Source organism: Crocodylus porosus, unplaced genomic scaffold (genome assembly GCF_001723895.1).
Source record: "Crocodylus porosus isolate Cpor-Errol unplaced genomic scaffold, CroPor_comp1, whole genome shotgun sequence".
NCBI classification, from domain to species: Eukaryota; Metazoa; Chordata; order Crocodylia; family Crocodylidae; genus Crocodylus; species Crocodylus porosus.
In genome coordinates, this window is record NW_017728943.1 from 44,935,284 (window position 1) to 44,949,031 (window position 13,748).

The window sequence follows — 13,748 nt, forward strand, 5'->3', positions numbered from 1 at the left end:
ATCTTGGAAAATGAAGGTCATAGTTTATATCCAGACCTAGCATCATTATATTTGACAGCCTGATTGCTGGCTGGCTGATTGTCATTGAAAGAGCTGGTAGATGCTGTCTTGGTGTGGTACTAATTTAGTTCTGGGCAGCCAAATTAAGGAAGTTTTCCATTTGAACAGCACTAAATCAATGTTTTCTTTTGAAAGACTTCATTTCTGTCTGCTGTTCCTAAAGCATTTACAGCTATCTGTCAGCGTGGGGAAAACACCTGCAGAAAATACCCCCATCACAGTATGCTGCTGAAGCTCCATGTCTGTGAGTCTGAAGCAGAGATTGCTGAATCCTGGCCCAGTAAATTACAAAAGGATCATAAGTGAGCCATGGCTTTAGTGGGTGACTAGTCTAAGTGGTTTTGTAAATCCTAATGGGTACCTGTCAACAACTTCAGGTACTTAGGGTATGCCTTCATGACATGACACAATACACCCCAGAGCTAACTCAAACATCATGGCTAAGGACAGACATTCAGAAAGCCTGAGCCTGAATTGATTCAATCTTTACAGGTTAGTCTAACCTGACTACACTGAACTGGTTTGAAACTGGACAGACATTTTCTCTGGACTGAGAAAATTCAGGCAGATGCCTGCAGTGGCTCAGGCTAGAAGCTAGGGGGTGCTAGAGCAGCCCTCCCTGCTTCTGCAGGTAGCTGAGCAGAGGGGCGCATGGCCAGGCCCCAGCAGGAATGTCTACCTGCACGGTCCCAGGCTTTTCCCTGCTGGCTGCTCAAGGAATGGGAGTGTTGCCGGCCCCCAGCCCTGGGCTACCACTCTGAGGGAAGGAGGGGTGTGTAGTGCGTGCATCTGTTGATGATATGGAGCTTTTCAATCTTCCTCCTTGCTTTGTCATACTGTCTGCAGCAAAGTGACAGATGAGCAAGCCAGTGGGGGGTGGGGAAAGAGTTGTGGCTGATAACGGTCTTTAATACCCAGTTAGCAAAACAATAGCTGCTTTCCACATTACTTCAAACTTCTTAGTCTACTGGGCGACCTGTTGATTAGCTCCAAAAGCCCTAATCAGTCACTGTTCTGTCTGCCTATCCTAGTGAAATTCAGTCACTGTTCTGTCTGCCTATCCTAGTGAAATTGGAGAGACGCATACACACGCCTCTCAGCATTAGCTAGCACACCATACGCTGGCTACAGTCCCTGATGTGGCAGAGAAGAGGAAGGGATCTCTGCTTAAGTAGCAAGTGGTAAGGTGGGGGAAGAGGAGGGAACAGGGAAGCCAGGCAGACCCTGCTGTGCCTGCAAGTCTGTGCTGAGCTCCAGGCAGGGAAAAGAGGGGAGGGGCCAGCTCTGCCCAGCCCAGAGAGCATGCCGAGATGCTTGCGGACTCTGATTTAACTTAAACCAGGAAGGGGTCTGGGACAGACATTGCATAAACCGGTTTGAGCTAAATCAGTTAATTCTGATACTACATACAACCAGGTTTATCTCAAACCAGTTTCACCCGTTTTCAAACTGGTTTATGTGCACTGAACATCTGTTCTGTTACAGGTTTAAACTAGTTTCTGATCACTTAAACCAGTTTGTATATAATGTCTGTCCCTAGCCCATATGCAGTAAAGTCATGTCACTGGTGCTCCACCCAGGCTAAATGCTCTTGCTCAGAAAGTGTTTAGTGGCCTCAGGCAAAGTGCTATTCTAACTTTTCTATGCTGGTTAGAGTAGAACAGGGTTGTCCAACTAGTGGTTTGGGGGTTAGGTTGTGGACCGTGGGCTCTGACCTAGCTGCTGTTCTCCCCGTTTCCTCTGGCTGCTGCTACCTGCCTGTGTCTCAGGGTGGGGCAGTATGGCTCTGCCATGCACAAGACTGTGTGGTGTGGGGGGTAGTAATGGAGCTGGGCATGTAAGAGTGCACCTGTGTGGTGCAACGGTGGTGGTGGGGGATGGACCTGTAAGCATGTTGTTGCAGTGGATGGGGGTGGGAATCATGCTTGTACATCCACCTGATGCAGCGATGGGGTGAAATTATGTTCGCCAGGAACATGTTGCAGGGTAGGAGAATTGCACTTGTATGCCTACATAGTACAGCGGGGCAGGGGGTAGGGTGCCTGGTGCTTTGGTACATAGTGGGCTGCCTACATTGGCATGAGGTGCAGCGGGAGGGTGGGAGAGGGTATTCACTCAGCCTAGTGGCTGTGGCTTGACTGCTGTGGCCATAGCATGTGGCCCTCCAGGGGTTTGGAAGCTGGACAGCCCTGAAGCAGAATAACATGTTTTATACTTGAAACTATTCATGATCAGTAAAGTATGTGTTTACAATGAAAGCTGCCTTTCTAATGAGAAGCCAATCAAAGAGCTAAAAGTTTGAATCATTTTTCTTTATCTGCCTTGTGATTTTTCTAAACTAGGCCAAAAAGTTCAATTATGTAAATATGCAGAATGTGCAATTCAGTAAAAGGGCTCTGTTATGACTGGAAATGCTTTGAAACCATATGTAAACAATTCCATATGTAATGAATCACTTTTTATTTTAGAACCAGGTACTGAAGAAATAAAAAAGCTACTATTACTTTTACTTGGTTGTGCAGTTCAGGTAAGTTGAAATATGTTTCTTTGGATGTTACTGTACAGATGTAACTCCTTTCTTTAGCTGTGGCTTCCTGATAATGTATCTTCTCCCCAGTTTTAATACATTAATCGAAATGAGATTCTAACAAGTAAAGTTGTTTCAGTAATGCATTCTAAGTATTTTAAGGCATAAGTGAATAATAGTCTTTATGACTTAACTTATTTCATTTATATTTAGTAAGGAAATCTTGAATGCTTTATATTTTGTATATACCATATTAATTATTTAGAATTGATGCTTTTTAGAATTTCTCATTGTTTTATTAATACTAATTTAAGACAAAATGAGATGATACTCTAAAATATAATTTACATTATTTTCCTTTTTTTAAGTGAAATTGAGAGAGTTTTTGAAACTACCAAAGGAATTATCTTACCCTTCCAGAACAAAAAGTATTATGAAATAGTTTTTAAAAGCAATATTTGTATTTTGGGTGGCTACTTATTTGCTTGATTTAGCTCAATCCAAACTAAAACAACAGATCTTCTGTATGTATTCCTTATAATACGTTCTTAATACAAATCATAACATGGATGTATTTCTTAGGAATAGATTGTACTTCTGTTGGTAAGCAGTTATTTAGCTAAGTAGCCTGATTGACTTCAGTGGAATTATTTGTATGATAGCTACACTCAGAAGGAAGTTCCACGTTCATAGAATAGCTTTAAATAATTTAAATAATGAAAAATAATTGATCTTTGATGTGTATGTTAGTGTTACTTTAGGTTTATTAAATGTTGTTTTTGAAATTGCAAACAACAAACAGAATTGACATGCTAAATGTTATGTAAAAAGCAATACAACCTGTAAGTAATTAGTTTTGTCTATAATTATGTTATTCTAGGAATGGAATATTATGACAGGATAATAGTCATTTGATGATTGTTTTGGAACCTATAAAATATGACCCAACATGTAATTGGCTTGTTTTCCAAGTCAGTGGTAGTCAATCTTTTTCCTCATTGGGCTGATGGGAAGTGCCTGGTCTGGCCATAGGCCATATCCCACTGGTGGTTCAGATCTAGCACTAGGGCCTATATAGAGGGGGGCAAAAGGGGCAGTCTGGCCCAGCAGAGGGAGAAGGGGGCTTCACACAGGGGAGAGGCATGACCCTGCTGGGGGGTGTAAGTGAAGAGGGCATGGCTCAGCCTTTCCCTGGCTCTGTGTGGGGCCCAGCCCCAGCCTGGCCCTGCAGGGAGAGGGGCCGTGACTTAGCCTCAGCCTGGCCCTCTGTGGGGTAGGGGATGCTGCCTTCCTTTGACTCGGTGTGCAGGGCTTGGGAATTTGGCAGGGGAAGGGGGACCATATTAGTGACCACTGCTTCCCCATTGCCAAATATCCTGACCCGTGGCAAGCCCTGTGGGCTGGATTCTAATGCTCCATGGACCTCATTTGGGCCACGAGTTGGGGGTTTAGCACCCCTGTTTTAAAGTGATCCGTTTTAGGTCCTAGGTGCTGCCTGTAAGTATTTGTGTTTGCACTTGAGTATCTTACCTGATTTTCAGTGCTAAAGCTAAATGAGATTAGTATTAATTAATCGCTTACCAAATTTAGTTCTGCCTGGTACAAATATTGCCATCTTGCATAGTATCAAGTTGAAGTTGGCCATGTTATTTGCAGATTAGGAGACATGGATCATATGGTAGTTATAATTTTATTTTTATTACACTGAACGTTTAGTGTAGTTTTAATTTTTTTCTTATTGAGGGGGCTGAGAAGAGGTACATTTAGTATATGTTTAGGAGCGGAACTCTGGAGCATGCCCCACCTACCTGCTTTTGTTCTGTGTGCATCAAATATGGAAATAATATAGTAAAGCTCTCCAAAGCTGCCCCCTACAGATCTTTTCCTGTGTGGTTGGGAGCAGGTATGTCCTCTCAGAGAATAGCTTTACTGCCTCATTTCCAAGTTTTGTACATTCAGAGTGGGAGCAAGCTGAGGAGGACATGCTCATCAAAAGCAATGATCCTGAGAGCACTGCAGAAACAGCAAAGACTCGGGTCCTTACTAGGCCTCCAATCCTGTAAATGTTTACATGCCTGGTGACACTATGCATAAAGTTTACTTTCATTGTTCAGATGCATAACATCAAGTAGATGAGTAAATTTTAGTGTCATCAGTCTACTAAACCCACCTACCTAGTCAGGTTAATTAACTTGTGTAACCTGGGTGGTACTCCAAGAGGTACCCCCCCTCTCCAATTGAAGGGATCAAAGCAGGTACACAAGCACTGTGGGAGGTGTAGGGACTCTCCTTCCCCTAAGGAGCAGAGCCAGACCACCCATGGGGACTTAGCCATATACATTTTAATACTGGGAACATAACAGGCATAAATCAGAAGGTATAGTGGACACTACAATGCCCCAAGGGGACAGGATTCAACAAAGGTTAGACACTTACAATCATTGACAAAATAACAGGGTTAACAAAATATAAAACACAAACAGCAGAACAAACAATATGGGTTGGTGAAATATAAAAGGCACAGAATGCAAAATGTCAAATGACAAGGAAATGTAGGGCCTTGGTACCTGGAGGGGGCAAAAATACAATGGCCCCTTTCCACAGCAAGATGATTTGCTTCTTGTTATCTCACTCACCCTAAGTCACCTTAGCTAGGATTTAAACCCAGCTCTCCCACATGGTAGGTAGGAACGCTGCCACACAGCCACCACTGGTAGGACTGCTCTAGTCTGCTAGGGGTCTTGATCTTCCTGGAGCCCTGGCCTCACGTTGAGCTGCCTGGCCTCTGATTGGAGGAGCTGGAAGCAGAGCTGAGAACCTCTCAGGTCGCTGCTCAGATCCTTGCTGGAGCTGGGGAGCCTCTCCTGCTGGCTGCAGCCTCTCCTAGGGGATCCTGGAGCCCAGCGGGGAGCCTCTCCTGCCAGCCACACACTGCACTGCTGAGGGTCCCACTGCTGCCTGCAGGTCCTGCTCTTTCAGGCTCTTCTGGGGCACTGCTCCTGCCCCACTGGCTCAGCTCTTGCCAGCTCTGTGAAGCTCCTTCCTTGTTGCCCCTCACTGGTCTCTCCCCTGAGTCAGCCCACGCTGCCCCTTTTATCCTCCTCCAGGTGACCCAAGGGGCCAATCGGGACACCGGGGGGTGAGTCTCTGGGAGCTGATTGGTGCGGAAAGGGAATGCCAAGTCCTCCAATCATCTTTTGCCCTTTCAAAACCCCTGCGCCAGGTCACTGCCAGCTAGCCCGTCACACTTGATACTAACTTTTTAAAACAGAAATAAAATTGAGGTTGAATTTCATCAAATGAGTTGTCTCCTAATCTAAAAATAATCATTTGAGTTGAATGGGAGTGTTAATATGCAACTGAGCTGGATTACAGCCTGTATACATTACTGATTTGCTACAGTTTGAGTGAATTAAAGAACATAATAGCTTGCTTTCATTATCTAATGACCAGTCTGTCCATGAAAGTTCTGTATATAAAACACAAGTTTATTATACTTCTCTAAGTAAGTTATTTCCTAATGGGCTAAAAGTTTGGAAAGTAAAGTAAACTATAGCTGGGTTTATTTGAATAATATATAAACATGTAAGGTAAGGTATATTTTCTTAATAACATAATTGGTTGCATGAGTATTAAATGAAGGTATTTAAAAATAATTATGGAAATCTTTGTCATAGAATGTGAGCAAGAAATTAGCAGTTTTAAAAAGTTCCACAATCCAATTTCTTTTTTGATTTTTTTTTTAAATATATTTTATAAGACCATAAATTTGAGAAATAAAAACAGATACAGTGACCAGGTATAAATTAAATAAAATCTGTGCCAGTCGACAAGAACATTAGAGAGCTGATAATTATTGATTACGTACCTTTAAACAAACTACACTGTTAGTTTCAGTTTTCATCTTTATCTTTCGTAGTGCTCAGAAATGCAAAGATGTGGGAATAATTATGGTTGATGTATTTTGTTACAGTGTCAGAAGAAAGAAGAATTTATTGAAAGGATCCAAGGCTTAGATTTTGATACAAGAGCAGCTGTTGCAGCTCATATTCAAGAGGTACTTTTTATTTTTGTACTATATGATAGCTAAATGATTTTCATTTTCGTAGTTGTGGAATATTAGAGAGAATTATTTAATTCATTCAAAATTAAGTGAATCTATTTGACAAACACTAAAGGGACTTGTAATGAAAAGAGAGGCCTTTGTTTTGTATGCATGAGTATACATTACATTTCTTTCTATGAGAGCTACTTAAATAGCACATTTATTTGATACTTATTGTTTCCTGTCATACTAGAATATTAATACATATTAAATATGATAGTATCAATTGCACTAGAAAAGAATGATTGCTTCTGTGAATAATAATTTCAACAAATTAATCTATCATTGTGGTCTATTGAGGATTTAAGGGAACAAATTGATAGTTTAAGCAAGATGTTCAACTTTTGGTCTGCAAGTCCCCTGGCCACTTGTTGCATGAGCCGCATGCCATGGCATAATGCCACACAGGTGCTATGTGGTGGGTGCACACCCAAAACACTGTATCAGCACCCCCCCACGCATTGTGCTGTGTGGTCCCACTGCACAACATACCCCATACTGTGCAGAATCCCTGGATCCCCATAATTTCCCTGCTGAAGACCCTTGGGGTGGGGCAGGGCAGGATGCCATCCTACCCTACTCTACCATACCCCTTTCCTAGGAGTAGGGGCAATTAGCGGAAGCTGAAGGAGGGAGACTGAAGTGTCTGGCCGCAATAGCAGCAGCTGGAATAGTTGGGAAGAGTGGCATCTGGACTGGGAGCCTGGGGGCCATTCTGTCTCCTCAGGGGTCACTTGCAGTTTGTGGGCTGCCAGCTGGACAGCCCTGGTTGCTGGTTTAGAATGAGATTTTTGTAGTTGATCTTTCCAAGTGCACGGCAGACTTCATTTGGGCTCCATGTGAGCACAGCAGTGCGTTTCTTTGTGGGATCTAGTTCTTAATTAGTCATTTCTCTTTATTTCAAAATAATGCTTGGATGTTGTGTGTTTTGGATGGCATGTACATGTTTGGGGGGACCAGTAGCTACTCCATCATTAAACCAGAATTCAGTATTTCTTTTTAACCAAAAAATAGTAAGTACCTAATTTTATATTCACTCTTCTGAGTCCTGCTGAAATGTAAACAATATTATTTTAGAAAGAAATGTAACTTTGCCAGAAACATGTTTAAAAGTTCATTTTTTGAGATTTCTGTCTTGCCTAAAAGAATCTGAGAAAGTAAACAGCTATCTATCCACTGAACTACATGTGAAGTACACTGCATACTGCAGACTTCAGATATAATATTTTAAGTTATTTCCTAATTTTGCCATTTGGGTAAGTAGCTCCATAACTACTAGAACTCCTCTGCTCTCTCAGTTCTTAATATACTAGCTGGACTTTTCACAGACGCATGGTGAGCCAGGACGGAAGCATTGCCAGCAGGGGAGTATGAGATTTCAGACTCCATGTTTCCTTTCGATTTTAAAATTAAATAACTTCATAATTTTATAACTCATAAAATGAACTTAATCTGTATTTTTCCACTAATAAATCTGCTTTACTATTTTTTTCCTTATTGCAACCATATTATCACCTGCTATCAACTTTGTAAATATGAAGGAAAAAATAGACAATTCCCTATAATGCAACTAAAAACCCAGCATGGTTTGAGGGGAAAAAAAAGACTTCTTTTCTACAGTGCACCCGGGTACCTCATCCTGGGGTCACTACATGGATCTATATTGTATGGTAGCATAGTGGTGTACCTAGTAAAGAAAGTACCAGTAAAGCTTTGTATTTTACTACTTTTAATGATTGATTTTTGTTTTTTAATGAGCTAAGTGAAATACCGTTATATGTTTATGGGACAGGAGAATGCTGAACAACTGTGCTCCCAGTCATCCACATGTTGCCAGACACTGTTTCTGCTGTGCAGTTTCCTTCCTTCTCTTTAAAGATCTATCAAGAGCTTATGCTTCTTTTTATTAATAACATCTCTTGATCTTTGTGAGTGCTTGAAAAAAATGCCTTTTTAAATTTCCTTATTTGTTAACAAACTACTTTAAAATTCAGTCTCTGGCTATGGATGTAGGGCATATTTCAGTGATTCAGAACGGAAGAGGGAGTTGCTGCTTCTGACTGCATCAACTGCTAGTCTGTAACTGTTAGGGTCCTATTTTCCTGTAGCAATACAAACAAGCTGCATTGTTGTAATTTAACCCTAAATGAAACAGGGTAAAAAGTTACAACAGTTTTTCTAAACTTGAAATCCTACAGGAACATACACAGATCCACTGCATGTTTTCTTAACTCTGTAGGGTTTAGTCTCACTTAGTGCTTGTGTTCAGTTTTTTGCCGTGTCCGATTACTCTTTCATTTTACATAAGTAAGTCACTGCACAATTTTCTTGTGTGTGTCACAAAGATGTACTTCCTTAAATGAAACAACTTAGATAAAGTATTTTTTATCCTTTAAAAAAATCAAGTATTGTAAATGGATGCAGAAAAAGATGATGTCACAAACAAGTTCTTTATATAAAAATTCCAACTGAAACTGTTTATAACAATGAATTTCCCATGTATGAATCTACTGTTCCAAGAATTCCCTAAAACAACAGGATTTTTTTTTTGATTTACTGGATTTTTTGAAAATTCTGCATAAGAATTTACTTATGAATTTAATTCAATAAAAATACAGTTATATGACAAAGTAGCATTTTTGCTCATATTTTATGTATTTACAATTAGACAACATAAATTTGTTCTCCTGATTTTAATTACAGAAAGAGAAACTATTGCATCAAATCTAACTTAACATACTTTTAATAGCTATACATTTTCTAATAAACTGCAGCTCACAAAGATTAAATGGAATTTGGAGATGAGCTAAGAGGAATTTGCCCAGTTTTTTAAATTTTTTTTGTGCTGTTATAATTTGAGTATACATAAAGGTCATTTTCACAATTACTTCTTACTTTATATAGGTTACTCATAATCAGGAAAATGTATTTGATCTGCAGTGGATGGACGTCAACGTACTTTTACAAGAGTATATTGAACCTCTCGTGAAGAATATGGCATTACATTTAAAAAGACTTATAGATGAAAGAGATGAACAGGCTGAGGTAAGTATGTGCTTATTGGTCGCCTATACACGTACACTGAGGCTGCTCCGATGTGCTGTAATTACAATGCATTGCAGCAGACTTGATTAATTGAGTCTGCTGGAGTATGGTAATTACTGCATTCCAGCAGACTCCAGCATCATGTATCCCCATACTGAAAAATGGTGGCAGGGGTACTTTAAAGCTTGTTGAATGAGCTTTAGTTAGTTAAAACGCCCCCGCCACCATTTTTCAGCATTGGGACACTGATACACGTGATGCTTTGGGCACTTTAATTAGAGCGGCTCTCAGAGCTGCTCTAATTAAAGTGCCTCTTCCTGGAGCACGTGTATAAACGTGTATAAACGCCCGCTGTTTTTAAGAAAAGTACAAAACCCCACCTTTTTCAAGTATTTCAAACTGTTTATTGAGTATTTCTTTAATATATCAGGTCTTCACATAATTTAATAATTCTCTAGACTTGTGGGAAATTGAGGCAGCTATAGGCATGTGCCGTTATGCCTTTGAGCTCAAGAGTGGTTTGTTGGTGAGGGGGAAAATGCTTTAAAAATTCTGTCTAATTTATATGTCTATGCTTCTTTGTATCCTTTTCCCTATTGCATTTTCAGGAATGTGAAGCAAAATGCATCTGTGTTGGGGATGTGGAATTGCTACTGCAGGGAAAAAAAATCCAATTATCTCAATTTTCTTGTCATAATGCCATATTTAAAAAGAGAGTACAATGTGAAGGAACAAATAAAGGCTTGATCTCTTCTCCTTTCCTGCCAAACTTTTGGTAAGTAAGCAGTTTTCTTTGGTGAAAATTGCTTGCTGCCAGTGCTAGAAAATTCTGTCCCAGGACATGACAGCAAATCCATCCTAACTGTTCTTAATTACAGTGATTTTTATAAAACTCTTGACGTGAGTAGTTATATGGTTGCCTTTCGCTGTGGCTTACCTTTCTTTCACAATCACAGCTGTCAACCATGCCACACTGAATGCCATTACAATCAACAAATCGTTTTATCTATCAAAAATGCACCTGAATGCACCTAGAACAGCACCTTCTGCAAAGACTTCTCAGAGAAAATTGTTCACATCTCATATCACTTCTCTAGCTCTGAGGAGCAATGCAACCACATCACCTGCTTTTTCTGAATCACTTTGTTCCACAACAGGAAGAGCTGAAAGCATAGTAGGAGATCCCCACACTTTTGCTTGATCAAATAGAGTAAAAATTACTTGAGAAACTGAATAACTGAGAGAACTTATAGGTATTTTTAGCTAAAGGGAAATCTTGGACTCCTAGGACATGAAGACACATAACACTTAAACCAGTTTAAATGGAGCTGAAATCTGAAACAGACAAGCCTGTTTAAACTCTTTTAAAGTTTTGGAATAGTTCAAAATTGTACCTGGAAAATTAAGTACTGTTTGAACTGGTTCACTGTCAATCAATGTGATATTATTTGTGGATACCAAGCATTCCATGACAGGGTTCTAGTCAGTCCTCCAGGTATCCCCCACTGCATTATTCCTTTCTATCCTACCTCCCCACTGCTGAAACTGACCATACTGTTATGCAGGCAGAATTCTGTTGCTTCTCCCCCGTGCCCCCTGCCGCCTCCCCCTCCCCCCACTACCCAAAGCAAAGGGTGCTTTGATCTTGCGTGAAATATCAGCATCCTACCCACATAATACAGACATCCCAGTTTTGGGGAAGAAGGTACAAACTGCATGCAAGAAGGATACGGAAGGTCAGAGATAGGACTGGAGACCCTGATTTCTCTTTTATTGTGATCATGCTGGTATTACTGGGACTCTCTACAACAGTTGTCAGGCCATAGAATGATTTTGTCTTTAGAGGTGACATAGGTCAGTAGTATTATAGTTGATACTTGACTGTATGCACAGTGATGGTATGTACCCACTCTGCACCTCAGGGACATTGCCTGGAAAGTTATACAAGGATCCTTTCTATTCTTCATCAAGCTTCACATCTGTGTGAAGCTGTTATTAAATATCAGTTCAGTACATCTTGTTTCTTTCTTTTACTATACTACACAAGCCACTAAAAGTATATTGCTCCACTTCTCCATTCTTTTCATTAGCTTCTTATTTGACTACAGGGGTTATTTCAGGGTTGCAATCTTGCTTTTCAGCATATTCCAAGGGATTTATTCAGTTTACCTGAGGGATTGCTTCACTGGATTTGATTTTGGCTTCCAGTGATAGTTAGCTGCATCTTTGTAATGGAACCTATCAGCCTCAAGTAAGAATTGCATTGACAGGCAGAAGATAGTATGTAATAGGTAGCAGTCCTTTGACTGGAATTTGCTATCAGGAAAAATTACCACAAACTTTAGCACTGTCATTTGGAAATTCAAACCTAATTGTCTCAACCTATCCTTACCTCACTACCATAATGTAACCTTTTATTAAAAAAATGTATTTAATTAAGGGAAAAGTAAATGATATATAGATCACTCTTGGCTTATCTGTATGGGTCTACCCAACTCGAGGAAGCTGGTCAATTTCACAGGCAGATCTCAGGGTTGGCTGCCATTTTTGTGGGCCTATCATGAGTACCCCCTCATGCCTCTGATTGGTTGAGGGGCCCTGGTGGCCCTGCCCGTTGCCACTGATTAAATGTGAGGGTTGTTGTCATACAGCCCCAGCCCTTGTTCTGATTGATTGCAAAGGCTACCCATCATGCAGCCCTGCATCTCACCACTGATGGGTGGAGAGGGGCAGGGCTGCATGACAGGCAGCCCTCTCAACCAGTCAGCAGTGAGGGGTAAGGGCAGTAGCCTTCTTGGGCTCCCTTGTGTCTCAGCAGCTGTGCCATAAGCACCACGAGGACTGCTGGCTCCCTCTGGAGAGCCATCATTTTATTTTCAGTAAGTTTTCTCCCTTTTTTTGTTGTTGCAGATTTCACAGATATTGCCCGCAAAGTGGGCAATGCTGGATTTTGCTTTTTCTGCAAAATCCACAAAATCATGATTTTGGTAGGCTGCTACTTATCTGCAATAAATGTTTAGGGTACTCAGAAAATAATATCGAGAGATGCAGTGTAAGAACATAACTTAAAACCACACTTGGTTTCTATTTCTTCTGAATGGTGTAATTTTTGTTGGTTTGCTATTAATAGTTTGAGTGCGTCCTGTTCTTCTATAGCATGCCTGTCTAAAATGTGGACTCTGGATTTAATTTTAAAAGCCCTGAGTTTGCTAAGTATGTAGTTTTTGAGGGTTCTTACTTAGAATTATTAAATCAAAAACACCTGTTTTCTGAATCATGTAAAGGTACTCATTCTTGGGGAAGGCTGTGGCTTACCTAAGTTTAAAACAATTTTAATGTACTAAATGCAGCTGGATCTCTTGTTCAGAAGATGTGACTAGCATTTTTAAAAGAGAAAAGAGGAGTTTTCCAAGTTTCTTATGATTCATGAAGAGCTTAGATTTTTGTTCAGATTCCCTCTCTTCTCCATCCTAAAGGAAATCACTAGAAGCTATTTGTGCAGCTAGCCTAATAGTGAATGGTTCTGGTCAGTTCTAAATAATTGAAAACAGGGAGTTAGAAAATATTAAATTTTGTCTTTGTATATTTAACCAGAGAAGATGCAGCGAGGCGAGGTGGTACAGTTGTTATCCCCCTTTTGATTCCTGCTCCACCCAATGTTTAAAACCAACTGTTTAGCAGAGGCATTTAGGCAGCATTGAGAGAATCAGATGACTTCATGATTCATAATCCGCCTGATTCCTGCTAATGTCTCTTCACTCTGTGGATGTTAACAACCCTTTCTTCTTTTTAATGTGCTTGATGTGGTGGTGGATGGGTCATTTTTGACCTGGAGGGATGTGGGCAGTGTGGTCCCCCAGAGCTCGGTCCACGGGCGCACACTGTTCAACATCTTCATCGGTGACTTGGACGAGGGGGTAAAAAGCACCCTGTTCAAATTTGCTGACGACTAAGATGTGGGGGGATGTGGCCATGCTAGACAGGAGGAATAGGCTGCAATCGGACCTAGAC

The 13,748-nt window shown here is 40.7% G+C and overlaps 1 protein-coding gene across 9 annotated transcripts in view; it reads left to right on the forward strand.

Annotated features, from left to right (window-relative positions):
- CCDC88A (coiled-coil domain containing 88A) overlaps positions 1-13,748 on the forward strand; it is a 192,637-nt gene that overhangs the window by 74,847 nt on the left and 104,042 nt on the right. For all 9 annotated transcript variants that reach the window (XM_019549268.1, XM_019549270.1, XM_019549272.1 and 6 more), the window contains exons 5-7: positions 2,529-2,587; positions 6,561-6,644; positions 9,597-9,737. In XM_019549268.1, coding sequence (XP_019404813.1) covers positions 2,529-2,587; positions 6,561-6,644; positions 9,597-9,737 — 284 coding nt within the window. The remainder of the gene's footprint in view (positions 1-2,528; positions 2,588-6,560; positions 6,645-9,596; positions 9,738-13,748) is intronic.